This window comes from Bufo bufo, chromosome 10 (assembly GCF_905171765.1).
Source record: "Bufo bufo chromosome 10, aBufBuf1.1, whole genome shotgun sequence".
In the NCBI taxonomy this organism is placed as follows: domain Eukaryota; kingdom Metazoa; phylum Chordata; class Amphibia; order Anura; family Bufonidae; genus Bufo; species Bufo bufo.
The window spans coordinates 44,487,193-44,510,290 of NC_053398.1; the positions used below are offsets into that span (position 1 = coordinate 44,487,193).

At 42.7% G+C, this 23,098-nt stretch overlaps 1 protein-coding gene across 1 annotated transcript in view; it reads left to right on the forward strand.

Moving 5' to 3' along the window:
* CHID1 (chitinase domain containing 1) overlaps positions 1 to 22,576 on the forward strand; it is a 504,441-nt gene extending 481,865 nt beyond the window's left edge. Inside the window, exons 11-13 of the mRNA XM_040410433.1 lie at positions 19,354 to 19,434; positions 19,757 to 19,799; positions 22,238 to 22,576. Of these exons, the coding sequence (XP_040266367.1) occupies positions 19,354 to 19,434; positions 19,757 to 19,799; positions 22,238 to 22,336 (223 nt within the window). The 3' untranslated portion in view covers positions 22,337 to 22,576. The remainder of the gene's footprint in view (positions 1 to 19,353; positions 19,435 to 19,756; positions 19,800 to 22,237) is intronic.
* The last annotated feature ends 522 nt before the right edge of the window (positions 22,577 to 23,098 follow it).

A 23,098-nucleotide genomic window follows, 5' to 3' on the forward strand; every position in this document is an offset into this window, starting at 1 on the left:
TGGCTGGCTAGCCTCGATGTTGAGGCATTGTATAGCTCGATACCCCAGGATACAGGATGTCGAGTGCTATATCTGCCTTTCTTCAACAGAGAGGGGACCACCTCAAGAGACATAATGTGTTCCTTTTGGAAATGATTGAATTTGTGCTGACCCACAATGTCTTCCTTTTTGATCAGCAGATATTGCACCAGCTCAGGGGAGTGGCAATGGGAAGTCCATGTGCCCTGACTTATGGCAATCTCTATCTGGGCTGGTGGGAAAGGGGAGTTGTCTTTAACGAATCAATGGACAAATATACGTCACTGATACCATTATGGATCAGGTACATAGACGATGTGTTCCTATTATGGAACGGGAGCAAAGAACTGTTCATGGATTTTGTGACAATACTGAATAACAACCAATTGGGTTTGTCTTTCACCTCTCACATCAATGCCACATGCATCACATTCCTTGATGTGTCTATTTCTTTGTGGGGGGCAGATTGTTACAAATATGTTTTGCAAAAAGACGGCTACCAACATCTGTTGCAATGGGAGAGTGGACATCTGTTAGCCCAAAAAAAAGGAATCCCAAAGAGGCAATAATTGAGGGTGTAGCGTGATTGCTCCGAGCTGGGAGACTTTAGAAAGGCAGCCCGAGGATCTGAGAACTCGGTTTACTAAACAGGGTTATCCGCAATACATTATCAAACAGGCTTACCACCACTCTGAGTTTAAATCGTACACAATTATTATGCCTCAAAACTGATAGACAACAGGACAATCAGCTGAGAATCATAGGAAAATATGACAAGGCCAACTGACAAGTACGTGATATATTACAAGACAACTGGGGAACCCTCCGGTTGGGCCCTGATATACATGATCTTATATCTGGCCATCCCAAGCTAACTTTCCGACATGGTTGGAATTTGCGTGATCGATTGGTACACAGCCTGTACCATAGCCTGGCTCAAACAACATGGCTTCATAGCACCGTAACTGGTACCTATCCATGTGGGTCATGTGTGGCATGTGCCTCCATTTTGAGGGGGTCCTCCTTTGTGAGCTTAACGACTCAGAAGGGGTATTCCATCAAATCCTTCATCAATTGTAAGACTACGGGTGTTATCTACCTGTTGACCTGCCAATGTGGCATACAATATGTGGGGAAGACCAAACGTGAGTTGAGTCGAAGGATTGGTGAGCATCTGTCTGATATCAGAAATGGAAAAGACACCCCAATCGCACGAAATGTCGATGACCAGCACAATGGTAACACAAAAGTAGTCGGGGTCCAGGGCATAGAGAGTGTCAATAGATCTCTATGGGAAGGTGACATTGACATAACCCTTTTGCGCCTAGAGGCACAGTGGATATTCAATTTGGATACGATGTGCCCTAAGGGACTGAATGACGCGATATCGTTTGCATGTTTTATTTAATGTTAACGTTCGAGGTTTGTTTTATATGTCCCTATATGGATGGCAGGGACTTACTCATCTATATGGACCTCAATGTAGTGCCCCTGGTAAATGGGATGTATTAGCATCAATATTAACTTCTAATGTGCACAGTGATATGAAGCTCCTTGTGTACACCATCTTTCCGACATCTCCCATGTCGTTAGCCTTATATGTGTCATAATTGACCATCAACGACATAGGGACATTATGACTATTGTGATGTAAGAGCTCTACCATCGGCGCTCACCCTCTATGAGTCTGCCCTCTATTCACGTACCAATGTGTATTTGCAGAGTTTATGTACACGGCTACCTTTTAATTTTCCCCTGCTTACCTGTGAGCGCTACGTGAGTGCTTCCCCCGGCTGTTATGTGATACAGTGACTAGCCGGCCTCTGGGGGCGGAGTGATTGACCCGCCCACACTCCGGATTGGCTGGCTCACACCCAGGGGGCGGGGCATTGGGCATTTAAACCCGCAGTTGAAGCGGGCACGTACGGCCATTCCCGTGCTGAATACATGCTGTTCGCACTCTTTCTTTGCAGCCATTATTAATATCTGCTCCTGATGACACGGGACTTACCCCCTCAGTAGAAACGCATTGAGCAGCTATTAGGTTCACATGCTGAGTGGACATGATGAACCATCATCTGGAACAGGGATCAGCAACCCTCGGCACTCCAGCTGTTCTGAAACTACAACTCCCAGAATGCTCCATTCACTTCTTTCGGAGTTGCAAGAGCAGCTGAGCCTGTGAGAATGCTGGGAATTGTAGTTTCACAGCAGCTGGAGTGCCGGAGGTTGCTGACCCCTGATCTAGAAGATAGTATTCCACAGGTAGGATGATAGTGTGTAGGGCAGATATCAGCACCTTACGTCAGTCACAATTACTAAGTGAGCGCTACTGTAAAACACAATAAAGAGCGCTGACTTACTGCCTAAAACCTCACTGGCATAGACTGGGCTGTTTAATAGCACGGCTGGTCGTGATTGCTGCTCTTTGTAGCAGCTGATACTTAGCTGAGGTGTATACCAGTGTGGAAAACTACCTGGCTGACACACTGTTAGGGTCCATTTACACGTCCGTGTGTGTCCTGCTTCAGTGCCAGCAATATTCTGCTTCTTCTTTCTTGATCCTGCAGATCCTCAGGCAAGATCTTCTGCCTTGATGTTCTTCTGCAGCAGCAAGCTCCGGATCCTAAAGCCACTACTTTTTCAAGAGAATTTCTCACTGTAGTCATCTCTTAGATCAGTCAATCACGGAGTCATAAGAACAGGTGCCTCAGCAAAAAGTAGGCAACCTGCACACTGCAATAAAATGTTCTGACTGTTGCCCCCAAAAGGGCTAAACTGAAAGACAGAATAGACCCAAAAGGACAAGGCAGGGGGGAAACATTCCATACCATGCTCAACAACACCATGGTGAGACTCTGCCATTCAGCTATGTGCCCACATTCTGCTCAGTCACAGTTGACTTGGCTGCATTACTGACTTGGCTATATATTTTCTAAAGCGATTTTCTAATTTTTTGTTTTACATTTTGGCCCCAGTTTTTGTTGCCTGTGAAAAACCGATATTTGCCTGCTCCCCAGCTGCCTAGCCCTTTACTAGTCTTCCAGTCCCCGTGTATGAACTTCCAGATCGAGGGGTCATGCACTCTGCAGCAGCCAATGACTGGCCTTAGCAGTGATGTGTTCCAAAATGCCACGTCACAGCTGGGTCACATTCAGTTTCTGTGACACACAAACATCTATAATTAAATGGCTCTTGTAATAAGTAGGTGATCCAGTGCTTCATTTCCCACAATTATCTATCAGTTAACCTGTCGAGTAACATACTTTTGTTTCTCCCCCTAAAAACATGGGCTGTACTATACTAAATGTGCCACTTGTATTTTCCACCCCCACCGTCCGCTGCTGTATGTTCCAATGTAGACTCTCCAGTAATTGAGATGTAGTGAAGGCCATGTAGCGTGTGTCATGGGGATGAACTGCTGCAGTAATGTGTATTATGATGAGATAATAATGAGCACGGTCTTCACAAGCAAGAATGCCAAGGAGGACAGATGATAAAGCTGAAGGGTCATTGGAGAATTTTAAACCAGTGCGTTCTACCTACCAGGCAGCGAATGAGTCCTGAGATCATCTCAGCTCAGAGGAGCGATAAGAGGCCCTTTCAATAAACATTGATTTTAATCTGAGCTGAGATTTATTACCATGGCCTGAAAATGTTTGAAGAGACGACTTAATGAAGTGGAGATCAATGTTCTCAGCATTTCAAATTGAATCAGTCTCGGCCACAGCTCTGACACAGAGCAGGACTCTTCATCCCCGTAGGAATATATTGGGGAAAGTCTGGGAGCACATGACCTGTTACATAAAGTATGTGAGTATTAATAGCATAGCTGTAGAACCAGCAGTTACTCGGCTTATAACTTCCAACAGCATCTCTGGTGCTCTTATACAAACCATGCACTTGAAGGGGTTATTGCCTGAAGCTACCACATCTCCGTCCGCCCCATTCACTATAATAGGGATTAGTGGAGATCTGGCCACAACCTGGCAATATGCTGAGAACCAGCCAGATTCTCCATGCAGCGGTTTTGTCCAGCCGATTCTCGGTATCTTTGCCAGGTTGCGGCCGGATTTACAGTGAATAGGGGCCGGCTAGTGTCAGGTAGCGTCCGGCAATGCCGGATCCTGACAACTCCAGCAGACTGCTCCCAGAAATGTCTAAAGCTAGTGTGAAACTAGCCTAACAGGTGGCAGTTGAAGATTTAGACTGAGCATGTGCGACCACCTCAGTGAGGAGGACAAGCAATAAGGAAAAGAACTAACAGCAGGTGCCACTTTACAGAAAGGTTTTATTGAATAGGTCAGTAGCTGTACTACATTTTTAATTACATGCAATTACAAAAGTATTGAGATCCAGGTGCCGGTTTAAAAAAATCTAGAATGTGTTTTGTGGCACAACCCTTTTAAAGGGGTTGTCTGGGTTTTTTGCATTAATGGTATATTCTCAGACTAGGCCATCAATGTCAGATCGGCGGGGGTCTGATACCCGAAACCCTCGACGATTAACTATTTGAATAGCTGTGGAGCCGGAACTCTAGCTCCGTCCGTTATGTAGTGGACAGAACTGGTAACTGCAGCACTGCTTACAGTGAAGTGAATGGGAGGAGCGCTGCAGATCTGTCCACTACATAACAGACTAAGCTGTCTGCTTCTGGCGCTGGAGCTAGTGTCGAACAGTTGATCGGTGGATTGTCAGGTGTCGAGCCTCCATCAGTCAGCTAGTGATGGTGAACAACCCATTTAAACTCAAAGAAAACCCCTTTAAATACTCTTGTCGGTTTGAAAACCATACATTGACTGCTGATGCTGTAGGGCATGTCTATGGTGACGTCATCACTCCACACCAGATCCTCAGTTGTAGTTTCTGACGTGTTCTTTGCACAGTCATAATAAAAGATAATTCAGTTTGTTGCATATCCGATCACTTATGACGTTAGAATAGCTGCTTTTTTCTGATGAGCCCAGTCTGCAGGATTAGGGGTTGATCAGTGGCAACAGCCATTTGATTCTCTTTACAATAACCTCCTGTATCTCTTGGACTACCACCCCCCTCTTCCCCTCGATCGTCCAACCCTGCTCACCACAGTGATAAATCAGATCTTTAAGGTTCATTAGCTGCTTTAATAACTTGGGATTCATAAGTCATGTAGGATATTAGTTCCCGTTACATCCGCTGATTTCATAATTACAGTAAAATACATTTTCGATGGCAGCACAACCGCAGCAGCCAATTAGTGGAGTTCACGAGGTGCTGAGGTGGAATAATTGTTCGTCTGTCGCCTCTTAATAAAAGTCGTCATCTCTGCTGGCCTGCGTTATGTGGGTGCTCTGGTCCTGTCTCTTTGCACTGGAGTTGAATGTGCCCATTGTAGGATTAACCTAGATATCCCTCTATCATCGGTTTTCTGTAACACATATTCATACCACAGGATAATTACTTGTGAGTCACTGGACTTCCTGGAGAAAAGCCCGTGCGTAATACCAAGTGCTCTGATCTAGAATCCATACTTCTTACTAGTAGGGATCTGCATAGCTTCCATGTGCTGCCCTTTAGGCTCCGTCCCCTGCTGTATGTACAGAATACATAGAAGAGGATTCTTTACAGTAAGAGCAGTGAGACTATGGAGCTCTCTGCCTGAGGAGGTGGTGATGGTGAGTACAATAAAGGAATTCAAGAGGGGCCTGGATGTATTTCTGGAGCGTAATAATATTACAGGCTATAGCTACTAGAGAGGGGTCGTTGATCCAGGGAGTTATTCTGATTGCCTGATTGGAGTCGGGAAGGAATTTTTTATTCCCCTAAAGTGGGGAAAATTGGCTTCTACCTCACAGTTTTTTTTTTTTTTTTTGCCTTCCTCTGGATCAACTTGCAGGATGACAGGCCGAACTGGATGGACAGATGTCTTTTTTCGGCCTTATGTACTATGTTACTATGTATGGGAGCCAATTTACAGCTCTATAAACTCAGAGGTTGTCTAGAACCATAATACTGCCATGTGGATGATTTGGAGATCTCTTCCAATGCTCTCAACGCCTCTTGTATTGATTTAAAATGGCCACCAGCAACCTGTCCTAGAATGTCAGTAGGAATGCTTGTCTACACTTGCAGAGCTGACTAGGGGCGTGAGGGGGCGAATCGTCACTACACCGCTCTACAGTAGATGGTAATGATATGATCCTGACTACGATATGCCATCATGGCTGAGCAGCGTGACAGGAAAACTCACCAATAGTGATTGGTGTAATGTAGTATATGCAAGACTGGTTGTCTACACTTACAGAGCTGCCTAAGGGGGTGAGGGGGCAAGGCCACACTACACACTGCACCGCTCTACAATAAATGGTATTTATGTCATTCTGCCTATGATATGCCATTATGGCTGAGCAGCCTGACTGGAAAACTCACCCATATGTAGTATATGCAATACTGATTGTCTACACTTCCAGAGCTGTCTAGGAGTGAGAGGGAATAGGCCTCACTACACACTGCTCTACAGTAGATGTAAATTATGTGATCCTGCTTATAATTTGCCATAATGGCTGAGCAGACTGACAGAAAACCTCACCAATATGTAGTATACCCAAGTGTGAGTGTAATGTGTAACACCCCCCCCCCCCCCCCCCCTCTTCCCTTCCCCGGTAGCTCTGCAAGTGGAGGCAACCAGTGGTGCTCACGTTCTAGCACATGTTACTGGCAGCCATTTAAAAAACAAATCCCAGAGAACCCCTTTAATGACCAGGCCTGAAAAGGTTTTAAAGGGGTTGTCGCACTTCAGGAAATGGCATTTATCATGTAGACAAAGTTAATATAAGGCACTTACTAATGTATTGTGATTGTATTGCCTTCTTTGCTGGCTGGATTCATTTTTCCATCACATTATACACTGCTTGTATCCAGGGGTTATGACCACCCTTTAATCCAGCACCAGTGGCCGTGCTAATACACTATACTAAAAAGCATGCAGCAGCAATTCATGTAGTTATCTTAGTAGCTACAGTTGTGTTACAAATTATTCAACCCCCAATGCTGTAAAGGATTTTAGGGAATTTAGTGTACATTTGTAATTGTGTTCAGAATGAAATCTTACAAGGACTTTTTAAAGAACCAAATGCAACTAAAATGACATCAATTGTTTTTGTAATACAGTATTAAATGTTTTTTTTTGTGATTTCTTCATTGACACAATTATTCAACCCCTTAAAGACTACCACTCTTAAGAACAGAGGTTCATTCAAGTGTTTTCGATCAGGTATTGAAAACACCTGTGGATGTCAAGGAGCAGCAATCAGGCATAATAAGCACCAATTAGGCAGATTTAAAAGGACTGTGATACTCAGCTCCTTCTAGACATTTACTGGTGTGTTTACAAACATGGTGAAGTCAAAAGAATGGTCCAGGAAGACAAGAGAAGAGGTGATTTCTCTTCACAGGAAGGGCAATGGCTATAAGAAGATTGCAAAGATGTTAAACATACCAAGAGACACCATAGGAAGCATCATTCGCAAATTCAAGGCAAAGGGCACTGTTGAAATGCTGCCTGGTTGTGGCAGAAAGAAGATGCTGACTTCGACTGCTACCTGAAGCGCAAAGTGGAGAAAAGTCCCTGTGTGACTGCTGAGGAACTGAAAAAAGATTTGTCAGATGTGGGTACTGAAGTTTCAGCTCAGACAATAAGGCGCACACTGCGTAATGAAGGCCTCCATGCCAGAACTCCCAAGCGCACCCCCTTGCTGTCTCCAAAGAATAAAAAGAGTCGACTGCAGTATGCCAAAAGTCATGTGGACGAACCACAAAAGTTTTGGGATAGTGTTCTGTGGACTGATGAAACAAAATTAGAACTGTTTGAGCCCATGGATCAACGCTATGTTTGGAGGAGGAAGAACAAGGCCTATGAAGAAAAGAACACCTTGCCTACTGTGAAGCATGGCGGGGGGTCAATCATGCTTTGGGGCTGTTTTGCTTCTACAGGTACAGGGAAGCTTCAGCGTGTGCAAGGTACCATGAATTCTCTTCAGTACCAGGAGATATTGGATGAAATTGTGATGCAGTCCGTCACAAACCTGAGGCTTGGGAGACGTTGGACCTTTCAACAGGACAATGATCCCAAGCATACCTCCAAGTCCATTAGAGCATGGTTGCAGATTAAAGGCTGGAACATTTTGAAGTGGCCATCGCAGTCACCAGACTTAAAGAAAGCAGTTGCAGCGCGCAAGCCTAAGAATGTGACTGAACTGGAGGCTTTTGCCCATGAAGAATGGGCGAAGATACCCGTAGATCGCTGCAAGACACTTGTGTCAAGCTATGCTTCACGTTTAAAAGCTGTTATAACTGGAAAAGGATGTTGTACTAAGTACTAAGATTGAATGTCACTTGGGGGTTGAATAAAACTGATAATGATGTGAGCACAGAAAAGACATTTGTGGTTATTTCATTATAAATGTTATGTTATATTTGTCTGACTTACAAGTGCCTCTTTGATTTAATTGTAAACAAGAAATTAAATGATCAAAATCAATGTCAAACTGGCCAAAACACTCAATTTCAGTGGGGGTTGAATAATTTTGAAAACAACCGTAAAAGATGCCTCCTAACATACTAGCTAAAACCAGTTACTCCGCCACTGAAAGAGATTATCCAACAGACGACGAAATGCCTGACGTTGGAGCGTATTGAGACGGAGTATCGTAGGTTTGCATTAACAATCATCTTTTTTTTTAGAAAGTAGAGAGTTTCTTCACTGATTCAGAAATACTGATGACTATCTGACCATTCCTCTATACTGAGTGGTATGCCAAGTTGGGGCTAACAGACCCATGGTACAGGTTAACACACGAAACAGGAGACTAAATGATCAATTATCGAACAATATACAATATTTTATTTAGACCAATAGATAGAACCCACGAGCTTACACTTCCAGCTGATATTCAGGATTTATTGTATCTTCATTACATCTGAGATGAGGGGGGTGGAGGGAGGGCTCTAGAGGGTTATGTTATGTTCGATGTTACATTGCAAAACAATCGCTTTGTATAATTTTTGATGACAAAAATGTAATAAAAAACTGGTTTACAAAAAAAGCTTGGGAGTGATGACCAGTTTCCTTTCCCGACAGTAAATAATTGTATTCCAAATGAAATAACAATTCCGGAGCCTCTTTTCTTATAACTCCGCGCTGGGACGTTCCTCTGTTATTCCTACTTTGACTAAATTGCCAACTGGATGTTACCAGTTGGGATGTGTGTCTCTGGCACTGTCCAGTCATTGGCAGACTGAGCAGGGGCACACCGCTTTGACAAGACAAAAACTAACACTCAGCTGGCAATACATATTTTCTTAAATTCAAATTAATAAAATATAATTTTTTTTAGGTTTTGATTGACCTAAAGTGGAGGTTAAAAGGGTTGTCCCATGAGAACAATTTATCCCATATTCACAGTATAGGGGATAAGTGATCGGAAAGGGTCTGACCACCAGGGGCTCCCACCAGTCACAAGAGCAGGGGACCATTCTTCCACATTTGAATAATGGGATGACCCCTTTAAAGGGCATCTGTCAGCAGATTTGTACGTATGAAACTGGCGTGATGACTGGTTCTGTTAATCAAAGTGGAAATGGAGCTGCAGTTGCAGAGAGAGCTGAGCCTCTAGGTGTAACAGCAATGCCCCCAGTGCACATAGCGGCTTATTTGCATATAGTAAAACACAATTTTTCTCACAAATGGGACCAAGTGCATATGTAACAGTTTAAATCTGCTGACAGATGGCCTTTAATGTATAAGAAATAGACCCCGTTGGCTGTAAAGTCACCTTCAAGGTAAATTGATTTATTTTGGCTCTTAGGGGCCATGTTTTATTAGGGATACATTATTGTGTCAGAGTAAGGGCCACAGGAGGATCCTCTGGTGTGCTAGTCCAACACTGCAGGTACATTAAAAGGCTTTTCCTGGAGAGGTTTTTCTCAGGATAGGTCATCAGTATATGATCAGTGGGGGTCTGACTGTAGAGGCTGTGGTGCTCCAGGCTTTCCTAGGCCTGTGACGTCACATGGGCTGCGTGCTGCTCAGTCCTATCCAAGTGAAAGAGCCTGGGCTGCAATACCAAGTGCAGCCACTATACAATATACAGCGCTGTGCTTGGTATGCTATGAGGAGACCACAGCGTCCACAGGAGCACCACAGCCTCTTCAAAGAGTTGATCGGTGGTGGTGCTTAGAGTAAGACCTCTACTGATCTCAGGATAGGTCATCAGTATTCTACTTCCAGAAAACCCCTTTAACTGGCATGTTAGAGGTGCTGTTACTCCAACGTATAGCACTGAGTGCCAATACTAGAAATGTAATTACATATTGGATAGTCACAGTACATGGCTTGAGACAGAACAGGTCCCACTATATTACGCTTGCATCCTATTAACAGCGATGTGTGGATTTCTGTGCGGCTAACAGGGGGATCAGGCTTTTACATGGTGTCCAAAAAATGTTTCATCCTCCTTGTAAACATTCATCGTCCATTCAGCAGTGGGAGATTCCTGGACTCTTCCGCTTCTGTGAGTGCCAAACTTAGGGGCAGACAGCAGGGGCGATCTGGGAGCTGTTACAAGAACTTCTGCTCATTATTTCGACTACATTATCCTGCACTTGTCCTTATTACAGCACAGTATGAGAGGCTCAGACTTCATCTAATAAATACCAGTATATTTCTAAAGAGTTCTGCGCCTGACGACTGATGTACTGCCAGCTTCCATAAGGTCATTACGTTAGAAAGTGCGGTCAGTCATGTCCCTGTGCCAGGACGTTCAGGATTTCATCTCCACCGGTCTTTCAGTACACTGCAGGCTTTATATGCACTTCTGTGGGTCCACCATGACTGCTTATGCTGCTTTTACCCAGGGGAAGATTTGCAATAGATCCTCAGAGTCCCTAGGGCGAATGCCCGGGGGGCTGCCTGAACCCTCATCCTGAGCCGAGTACATAAAGATCTAATGCTCCTAGCATTGAATAAGGCCAGGTACCTACAGTCAGGTCCATAAATATTGGGACATCGACACGATTCTAACATTTTTGGCTCTATACACCACCACAATGGATTTGAAATGAAACGAACAAGATGTGCTTTAACTGCAGACTGTCAGCTTTCATTTGAGGGTATTTACATCCAAATCAGGTGAACGGTGTAGGAATTACAACAGTTTGCATATTTGCCTCCCACTTGTTAAGGGACCAAAAGTAATGGGACAATTGGCTTCTCAGCTGTTCCATGGCCAGGTGTGTGTTATTCCCTCATTATCCCAATTACAATGAGCAGATAAAAGGTCCAGAGTTCATTTCAAGTGTGCTATTTGCATTTGGAATCTGTTGCTGTCAACTCTCAAAATGAGATCCAAAGAGCTGTCACTATCAGTGAAGCAAGCCATCATTAGGCTGAAAAACAAAACAAACCCATAAGAGAGATAGCAAAAACATTAGGCGTGGCCAAAACAACAGTTTGGAACATTCTTAAAAAGATGGAACGCATCGGTGAGCTCAGCAACACCAAAAGATCCGGAAGACCACGGAAAACAACTGTGGTGGATGACCGAAGAATTATTTCCCTGGTGAAGAAAACACCCTTCACAACAGTTGGCCAGATCAAGAACACTCTCCAGGAGGTACTGTAGGTGTATGTGTGTCAATGTCAACAATCAAGAGAATACTTAACCACAAGATGTAAACCATTGGTGAGCCTCAAAAACAGGAAGGCCAGATTAGAGTTTGCCAAACGACATCTAAAAAAGCCTTCACAGTTCTGGAATAACATCCTTTGGACAGATGAGACCAAGATCAACTTGTACCAGAGTGATGGGAAGAGAAGAGCATGGAGAAGGAAAGGAACTGCTCATGATCCTAAGCATACCACCTCATCAGTGAAGCATGGTGGTGGTAGTGTCATGGCGTGGGCATGTATGGCTGCCAGTGGAACTTGTTCTCTTCTATTTATTGATGATGTGACTGCTGACAAAAGCAGCAGGATGAATTCTGAAGTGTTTCGGGCAATATTATCTGCTGATATTCAGCCAAATGCTTCAGAACTCATTGGACGGCGCTTCACAGTGCAGATGGACAATGACCCAAAGCATACTGCAAAAGCAACCAAAGAGTTTTTTTAAGGAAAAGAAGTGGAATGTTATGCAATAGCCAAGTCAATCACCTGACCTGAATCCGATTGAGCATGCATTTCACTTGCTGAAGACAAAACTGAAGGGAAAATGTCCTAAGAACAAGGAACTGAAGACAGTTGCAGTAGAGGCCTGGCAGAGCATCACCAGGGATGAAACCCAACGTCTGGTTATGTCTATGCGTTCCAGACTTCAGGCTGTAATTGACTGCAAAGGATTTGCAACCAAGTATTAAAAAGTGAAAGTTTGATTTATGATTATTATTCTGTCCCATTACTTTTGGTCCCTTAACAAGTAGGAGGCACATATGCAAACTGTTGTAATTCCTACACCGTTCACCTGATTTGGATGTAAATACCCTCAAATTAAAGCTGACAGTCTGCAGTTAAAGCACATCTTGTTCGTTTCATTTCAAATCCATTGTGGTGGTGTATAGAGCCAAAAATTTTATAATTGTGTCGATGTCCCAATATTTATGGACCTGGCTGTATCATTCCAGTGGCCACAGGTGCCCTCCTGTATTCAATTGTATTTCTGTCTTCAGAAGTTGTCATGGTGGTCTGGGCTGAATGGAGAAGATGAGGAATGAGAACTTGTACATCAGAGGATACGTCGTTGGGTGTAAGAGGTATATAGAGCTGTATTTTCCTGTATGGTTCTGGCTATCACAGAGGGGCGGCTTCTGGGCAGTTTTGTGTGCTAAATTGTGGCATTTCATTCATATTTTGTGCAGCACTATGGTATTGCTGGTCACGTCTGCTTGTCACGGTCCCCCTCCTACAACATGAGGCCACTCAGCGATGACTGATCTGGTGAATCATGTATTCATATTAACTAATTTAAACTTTTAATGTCATCATGACAAACACCGGAACTATGTCGAAAGTTGAAATGCAATTGTCTACCAACACTAGGAGCCAAAATAGTGGGCATTGTTTGCTGCCAGGAGAATTGATGCATGCTGCTCCATAGCATGTGGTCTGGCCAGAGCTGGGTGGCAGGGCTCGTACTCTCTTGGCCCACAAATGTATTATCTGCTGGCAGGTTTGTAAAAGACAGAACAGTATAGAAATGGAACGAAGCCCTTCCCACCATCCCTGATAGACCTCTGCAAAGCAAATTTTTCTTTCATTTGTAGCTTTTATGTGTAATTTGATATCTGGGGGAAAAAAATTATCCACAAAAGAGGCCTATGTTCATTGTGATTGCAAAATCCGATTTATGAAAAGTCCTAGGCTCCTCTCACGGTGACCATTAATAGCATTGTTCAAAATCTCAGTGCAAATTCTAAAGGTCGCCTCTAAAACTCTACGAAACTGTGAAGAGTGGATTTATTTTTTTTATTTTTTTTACTGCAGACGTCACAAAAAGCTCAGAAATTGCAGAGCAATTTTTAAATATGTTCACAAATTGGCAAGCAATGCCACGCGGCAGCTCCATTCTCGCATTCATAGCTGCGCAGTAACGTCAGTATACTGTATATTGCCAGGAATTATCTGATTGTTCCCCAGCCTACTGTCATCAAAGCCCCGAGATACATATTCCAGATTAGTCCTTCCTACTGCAGCTACATTTGGGTATTCATGTTTGGAAATCCATCTTGTCCTTTATTCTCTGGCATAAAAATGAGAATAGATTATAAAAATGACTGCGCAGAAGTGTATGTGTATGGTGAACGTTCCTGTTTTTTGTCAGATATGTCCTTTGTCTAAAATGTAACAACTTTTCAATACAAGTGGATCCCATAAAAACATACAGTATGTTTTTTTTTTTTTTTATATACAAGGGGTGTCAATGGGTGATAATGCATACAGATTCACATACACTGAGACTATACAATATACACATTGGGAGTGACCAGCCTGTTTTGGATCTTGGATCGCTAGATATGCCCCCATTGTCTTATAAGTGCAGGTCCCACCAGTGAGACCCTCACCTATATTGGGAACAGAGCCCCGCAAAGTGGTGGCTGGAGGACTTCGGTCCGGCCACCACCAAGCGCTCTTCCCAAAGAAGTGAATGGGAGCACACCGTGCATGACCGGCCACCGCTCCCAATCACTTCTATGGGCCTGATAGAAATAGCCAGGCCAGCGCCATAGAAATGAATGGAGGGCGGTTGTGCATGTGTAGTGCACCCTCCACCACTTTTGGGGCTCCATTCTCAATATAGGTGCGTGACCCACACCAATCAAACAATGGTAGCATATCCTAGCGATACGCCCCCATTTTCTGAGATGAGACAACCCCTTTAATGACCAGGCAATATTTTATCATTTTATTCATCGTCACTGGAGATGAGCAAATTATTGAAAAGTTTGATTCGGCTTACTTGGTCACAAAGAGCATTTTTTTGTAAGTAGCGGGTGCAATGACAGGGAGCTGCGATAGCGCTGCTACCCATCATTGTACCCCTCAGATGCCGCGTTCATACATGATCGCGGCATCTGAGTGTAAAAACAGTACACAAAGCACAAGGAAATTCGGCTTTAAGGCGAATCGAATTTATCCTGAAATTCGGATTGAATTCCACTTCGTGGGATTCGATTCGCTCATCTCTATTCGTCACCTTCCAGGAGATATAACTTTATTTTTCATCAATCTAGACAGTATGAGGGCTTGTTTTTTGCAGCATAAGTTTTCATTTTTAATGGCACATTTTTGGGGTACAGATAACTTACTGGTTAACTTTTATTAAAACTTTAAGAGTGGGGTATGAAAAAAATAAAAGCAATACTGCGACTGAGTTTTTATTTATAAATTTTGCTGGGTTCTGTTTTTTTGGTATAAATAACAGGATAACTTTAATCTCTAGGCCAGTTCGATTACAGCGATACCAAATACATATACATTTTTTACGTTTTACTACTTTTGCATAAAAATGTAATTAAAAGACAGAAAATGTTTTTGCATCACATGGAGTTGTGCGAGGGCTTTATTTTGTAAGACAACTTGTATTTTTTATTAGTATCATTGGGGTACATAACTTTTCATTTTTTTGTTGCAATTTTTTCCATTAAAAAGCTCCTTTTTTTAAGAAAAAGGTGTCATTTTTAACTTTGAGATTTTTTTTAATCAAATTAAACTTTTTAAACTTTTGGGGCTGTTAAAGCAGGAGCCCAGCACTCATATGAGGACTGAGCCCCGCTCTCAGGTGCACAGGGGACCCATGCAGCACTTAGACTGCTCCACTGTAAAAAGTTGGTGGCCCAGCTTAAGGCCCCTTAATGACCACAGTAAAAAAAAAAGTCAGGGTTAATGAACAGTACTTACCACAGAAGCTAATTATATTTTTATGTATTCCCATAATAAAAGAGAGGAAAATCTCCTAAATCCTCGACTCATACACACTTGTTGCAAAATGCTCTATTGCATTACAGTGGAAAGGATCGGCGCCGCTTTCATGTTCTGACTTTATTTCATGTGTTAAGGCTGCAACCACTTTTGCGATTCATTTTTTATTGTTCATTTGCTTCTGAAATGCAAAATTAAGCAACTTTCTAAACAATCTTTATTGAAAATCCCCTTATATTTTTCTCTTGTAGAGGTAATATAACTCCTACACATAGCTGGTTGTCCTGTTGCTTCTCAAGCAGACCTGACAATACATTGCTCCTTAGCTCTCTCTGCCCTCCCCCTCTCTTCTCTGAGTGCAAGAGCAGCAGGGAGCGAGAGAAGGTTGTACACAGGAGATCAATGTGTCTCTACACATAAGGCCACATAAGGCAATCTGGAGAGTAAAATCACTCAGGCTGTGTAGGGCTGAGTGTAGAGAAAATGGAATATTCACATTATCTCTGCACAGGTGGTGGAGAATCACATGGTCATAAACACCAGTGACTGTCAGTACAAGGGACAAAATACACCTTATGAGCCCTAGAAGTAGAAATCAGTCCAGGAATAAAGCTGTGCTGATACAGGAGCTACACAAGACAGAAGCATCCTGGACGCACAGGCCTCCTATTTCGAAAGTCTGAAACTAGGAACAGATTGTAACTAAATATCAGAGGGTCTGAAAATGAATAAAAGGATAAAGAAAGACTGTGGCATTTTTTTTTTACTAAAAAAACATGCTTGAAAGTTATTTTTTTCTTTGTCAAAGGTGTCCTATGGAAAAAACTTTGGAGAGGATTATTGCATTGTTTGTGGTTAATTTTGTGCAAAAACTCAATAAAAGTGTGTGTGTGGGGGGGGGGGGGGGGGGGGTCTGGACACATTGGAATGGTAAGCCTGCCCCTATCTTAAAAGTTAATTTATGGGTATTGTATTGTATTTATGACTTTTCCTAAGGATAGCCATTAATATTCGACCATTGGGAGTCTGACTACCGAGAGCCTAGTCAGTCAGCTTACTGAAAGTGTTGCTTCCCCTGCATTGTTTACTAGACACAGCTCCGTACTTTTGGTAGTGGTTGTGCCTGTTATTCACTTCAATGAGATTGAGTACCAGGTACAACCACTACCAAAAGTACGGAGACAATCAATACAACAAAGGGGAGATGATCAGCAGGGGTTCCGGGAGTCAGACACCTATAGATGACCCATCCTACGTAGTCCCAGAAAACCCATTTAGTGGAATCAAGGGCTGCTAAGAGTTTCCATCCATTCCTACATTATTACTTTGGTGGTGACTGTGGCAGACTAGTGGGATGTATTCTAAAAAGATAACAAGTGAAAATGTAGGTGACACCTCCTATGATAACGTGGGGGACGTCGCCTGCGGAAATCCAGAGACTGTTTCACCAAGATAACTCAGGGGCTTATAGTTATAATTTATCTTGGGGTTTTGTGAATGGGACTTTTTTAAGGTCAGACTGTGCTGACATTTCTAAGAAGGATGAAGCTTTAATGGAAAAGCGAGAACAGACAATTACTTAGAATTTTTTTCTGGGTGAATATCTCGGCCCAAGCAGATCTCAGATGCAAAACAAAATTTGTATTGTGAGATATTGCATTAGAAAACTCGAGATTTACAATGACATTTGGGAATGTTCAATTACTTCTGGAAAGACAATTTGAGAGGCTGCTTCAAAGTGAAAAAAATAAATCAAATAAGTCCCAAGGGAAAGGTTACATAAAAAAAAAGTCTACAGACAGAATCTGAGAAATGGTTCTTTTATTATATGTATAAGTCAAGTCCTCATTTACAGCGTTTCAGAGCTGGCCACTATTTGAATAGTAGACTGTATATCTGCTGCTCCATACACAATATTAGACACCAGGAACGGACCTCTGCTACAATTTAGTGGCTTCCAACATGTGGTTCTTCAGCTGTTATAACCCCTTGCGTGCCCTGACAGTCTGCTGCAACCACTGTGCAAATCACTCTGTGTTACTTACAGTGTCGAATATGACCAGAGCATATACTGTAAAATATTCTAAAAAATGTGGAAAACCTCCAAGAAGGTACTGCCAAAATGAACTTTTTATATAAACTTACTATTATGACTGCTAGTAAGCAGGGCTCTTCTTTTTCCATAACTCATCTGGGGCCGTTTGCAAGTGTGCCTACACTTCCATTGAACCCTGCTGACTCTGCGGTTTCACTTCTGGGACCCTTGCCTATTGGACACTGAAAATATTGTCCAACCCCTTGACATGTTTTACCAAATACTTAACAGGCAGAGGAATACTCATTATACCAACCCCCCAATCTGTTTACTGGGACCCAGCTATGACCGTAGTTGCATGTGGTGTCCATACGTTGCTCCAGCAGATGAACAGAGACTGGTGGGTAACCAGGGAAGCTTTTCCATGGGAGCAGTCAGGGATTGGTAAGGCATCACACTGTTTTTTAATAACTTTGTAAGCTTTTGGTATAAAAAAAAAAAAAAAAGAAACTGGACCACTATTTCAAAGGGATTGTACAATAGTACACTTTTTTGTATGGCTCACAAGTGGTTAAAAATAATAAAGATGCCATAACCTCACTATCCTCTGCTGTTGCCATTCCAATATTGCTCTGGTCCCCCTGCTGTCAACTGCATGGTCACAGCTTGATGTAGCAGAAAAGGAAACTCAGTCACTGGTTCTAGCTGTGACCCGCCTGAGAGAGTGATTGACTGAGCGAGCCTTTTACTGGTGTCTCTGGTGTGCCGGGCCAGGACCAGGAAGCGGAGAACAGAATGGCAGCAGTGAGGGTGAGTATATGGTCACCTGTGAGTCATATATAAAGAGATTAATACTTTTGGACAATCCCTTTAATTAGCAAATCCTGTGGCTATGCCATAAATGCTTAACAGGGTTATCCTCCATAGCATAGGTAATACATGTTTTCTTGAGGGTCCAACCACTGGGACCTTCAGTGATCATAAGAACAGAGCGACACCTCTCTGAACTGAGTGGTAGTGCGCATGACGGTCCATCTGTCCTTCCACTTTTATGTGACAGTGGTCAGACCTCCAGAAATCCAACATTTATCACCTGTCCTGTGGATAGATGATAAATATTTTTTGTGGCATAAGTCCCTTTAAAGTGTATCTATCATTTCAACAAGCTTCCGCCGTCCCATGGAGAGGTTTGTTAAAATTCTAGGTGCCGTAGGTTGTACACTGAAACAATACAAAGAGCCTACATCTCTAGATGAAGCTAGTCTATATGTCTGGACTGGTGATCATTGTGACAGAACCTGCCCATCACCACAGCTCTAACCCACCGTGAGGAGCCATCATTGTATCTGTCTGCAGAGACCACCTCTTTATGGTGCATGTTATAGAGTATGCTGGGAAGGCATCCCTCGAAGAGTAAGACCCCGGTGACTGAATGCTTCTGCTATTCTTGTGAACAGCGGTATACTCATAGAATGTAACTGTGAGGCCCAAATATCATGCATGACTGATAGTCGAGCGATAGGGTCTAATTGAATGCCATGTCTTGCTGTTCATTGAATCCGAGCAGGTATCTCGCTCATTTCAATGAGCCCGTAAGCTTTCATCTATTAGAAAAGGAAACATTCATTAATCAAGCATAACGGCAGCTAATTATTGGGTGGTATTTGAGGTAAAGTTTAATGCCATCCTTTCAAAGCTCCACTAATTTCTATTGAAATGCACATCTGATAGCGAGCGCAGAGCTGCCGAGACCATTATTTCTATTTTATGCAGAATATATCAAGAAGAAATTCTGTCTACCCCCTTTAAGCTGACTCTGCATTAACACCAGCTCTTGTTTGATCCACAGGTACATTGAGATACTGAAGGAACATAAGCCGAAGATTCTGTGGGACCAGCACATCGCAGAACATTACCTGGAATATAAAAAGTGAGCACTGCAAGAGTTTGCCCAGGATGTAATGGAGAGACCCCCCCCCACCCAATCAGATGGGAAAGGACACTGGATAGAGTCAAGATACAGACTCTGTAGAACACCATTCGTAATAAAATCATATGGTGCAATCCAGCACTCAACAATAATTTATAGTAATTTTCTCTGCTTAGAGGCTGATTGTATTTCATGTCGGGAAAATTGACAGATTGTCCAGGGTTATTGTTGAAGATAACTGTGGCCAGGGCCCCCTGCTAAGGTTTAACCAAACCCAGCTGATGCCGAAGCCTTTCTCAATAAGCTGTTTTATTTTTTGCAGAAATAAAGGAGGAAAACATGCCGTGTTCTACCCAACTCTGAAGGTAAGGTACAGAGAAGTACATTGTCTACCTGTCTGATGAGGGTAGTGTGGCTATAACCTCCTTGTATTATCTATGGTCTAACGAGCCATGTAAGTGAAGGAGAAAGACTGATGGTTCTGATTGGCTTGGGACCGATCAAGTATGCTAATGGTTTAGGATATTATTTTATAGATGATATATTAAGACCTGGTGCTTCAAATACTGTATGGATGTAGGGTGGTATGAAGGAAACAAAAAAGGAAAGAAGGGCACCAAAATGTGAAGGACTGTAGCTGCATGCAGGGGAACCGGAGTGGACTTGTATTATACTCACCTTTGTGGGTTGTGTTTCAGGACACAATGGCTTTTTTAATAAATGTTGATGGTGTTGGACGCTGGTCCCCTTATGGTCAACTCCTCAGATTAGATTCACACCCGGGAGTGGAAGGGTAAATTTGTATTTCTTCTGTGGAATTCCCTAAACTAGTAGGTTTGAAAAAATAAAAATCTGTAGTATACTCTATAGATTAATTAGCTTACAAACGCCTAAGGTAAGCTAACTAATCCAGCGTACTGACTCAAAATTTTCTTTTCTGAGGCCTGCTACCTTAGGGAGAGACTGTGGTCTCTCTCACGAGCGTAGTTCCTCCACACAAGGAATACAGATCTGTTTCACTGAAGACACTCATTAAAATATAAAATATCATAGCACTATGAATGGCATGAAGAGGGAAGATAAGTTGTAAGGCCTCATGCACACGGCCACACGAAAATATGATACCATATGGCACTTTGAGATCAGTATGTAAATAGAGGAAACTCATTTTATTCATGCTGTTTTTCCCATTGATGCGGCTGTACCCTAGAGACAATAAGCAGTGCCCATACAGATGTTTCTCCAAGCTTTGTATCCACAGAACAGATGAAATTTATCAGTTTCCAGTCACCATTCATATGGAATCTGATAGGGCACGAGGCTTCTCATGATGTTTGTACTGGGGGATTGTAGAACATTAAAATAAGTGAAAAAATTGGACCCTTTTTTCGAAGCAAGAGATTGGGGCAGATATTTGTCACGACTGCCTCCCCCGGCTGCACCAAACAACTGGGCGGCTTCTCACCAGTGGGACCCACTACAGTTTAAATTAGAAAATTGTGCTTTTTTATTTGGCGCTCTATGTAAAAGTACAGCATAACACAAAGGTAGGAAAACCAGAATAGGACTATATTACGATTTCACACCACACAGAACTGGTGCAGATATATAACATGGTTGTGTGCAGCATGATTTTGTATGAAGAAGAAGCTGAACCAGAGGTCGACATGATATTAAAGAGTACCTTTCACCAGTTTTTATAAAAGCAATACCTCATACTGTAGGCCATGTTCAGGAGATGCGCGCAATTTTTTTTCATGATCCTCTCCTTTGCACCGCTGTGTCCCCTTGTTTGGTATGTTCGCTTAAATAGCCTCTTCTGGCAAGATTTACCAAATCTCATGAGAACAACGCTCCTTCTCCCTGGATGTGACGCGCTCCGCTGCAATTGGACTGCGTTACAGCAAAGGTGAAGGAGACGCCCACTGAGAAAAGCTGATGCCTCCTCCCCCCTATACCGATGCTATTAATTTGCATATCATGCGCTAAAACCAAATGGGGGGGGGGGGGGCACAGCAGCGCAATAGAGGAGAGGATCATGAAAAAAATTTGCGAGATGGCATCTCCTGAACATGGACTATAGTATGAGGTGTTGCATTTCTAAAGTAAATTTTTTTTTTAAAGTTCCCTCTAATATACAATGTGTATATTCAAGTATGATTACTACTACATATACATACAGCATGCATTGATAAAGAGTTATCCCCAACTTACTGATTTAGCTTTACTTTTCATGAACCTCAGGTTTTTTCAATGGGAAGAGGGTCATGTGATATCAGTGTTGGCTACAATTTAGTCAGAAACACAGTCGAGGATTAAGTTTTGATCTATCTTTACCTACTTAGGAGTTAAGCAAGGTCAAAGTTCCGTAAAGTGCTTTACACAACGCTGTAGAACCGCAGACGATACGTCTTCGTGACCCCCTTCTCATTGGGAAAAACCTGTATTCAATATGACAGATTTTGAAATGGCAACTGAAAACATTTCCTCCCAATTAATACGTTCACACATTGGAGGTCAATTTTCTACAAATTACACCTGGTCAAAGGGTCTGTCCAGACTTTCGCCTCACCCTGTATCTAAGTGTTCCTCAACTCCGGTCCACAGGGCCTACCTACCGGTCATGTTTGTAGGGTTTCCTTACTATTGAGCAGGTGATATTGTTATTGTCAATGCATCAGGACTTACAACAGGTATGCATTCTGTGGGATATTCTCTATAGCTAAGGAGATTTGCTCCTCAAAACATGGAATAGTTAATGGTCATTGTATCTGTAATCCTAACTTCTCTTTTAATCCATCAGTCCATACAGGTGCGACTGGACCTTGCGAAGAAGCTGGGGACGGGAATATCTATCTGGGAGCTGGGACAAGGCTTGGACTACTTCTATGACCTTTTATGATGTTATAAGCCATTGAATAACAAGAGTGTAATTCTTCTAGGAACTGATGTGTTGATTAAAAGGAACACAGATGATGTAGAAGCTGGAAGTTCATATTTTGTGCGATTCACATAATATGGGTCTGATGTCCCTAGTGCCCCCATAAGCTCCAAATTCGTCATGTCTTCACTTTTTCGTTAACTGAATGTAGTCTCTTCTGTTTAGTGAGATCTCAATCCCCCTCCCTCCACACCACCCCCAAAAAAACCACATTTTTATTTCCTTATTGACTTCATGCCCAGTCTTTTAATGCAATATAATAGACTGTTCCAATATGTTGACTAGTGATTTTGCTTTGAATGCTGCACTTTTGGGCTTTCATCAGTGGTTCCTGGTACCATAACGGGTATTTATCTTTGGACGAGACTGGTAACTTGATGCTCTAAGCCACCTGACATCTCTTCTTCTAGAATTACTATCCTGTATAAGCTATACTTGCTCTCACATCTGCCTTATTCCCACCTTGGCCTCCTTTGCTTTCAGCCATGAATGGACACAGATCAGGACTATAATAATTTGTAAGGAATTAAACCATTAAAGGGGTTGCCCGGCCATATATATTGACAACCTATCCTCAGGATAGGTCATGAATATCTGATCAGCGGGGTCCAACACCACCCTCCACCCCCCCGATCAGCGGTTTAAGGAGGAGGTGTCATTCCATGCGAGCGCCACTTCTTGTACATTACACTGCACTTCAAATCAGAAGTGCAGTGTAATGCA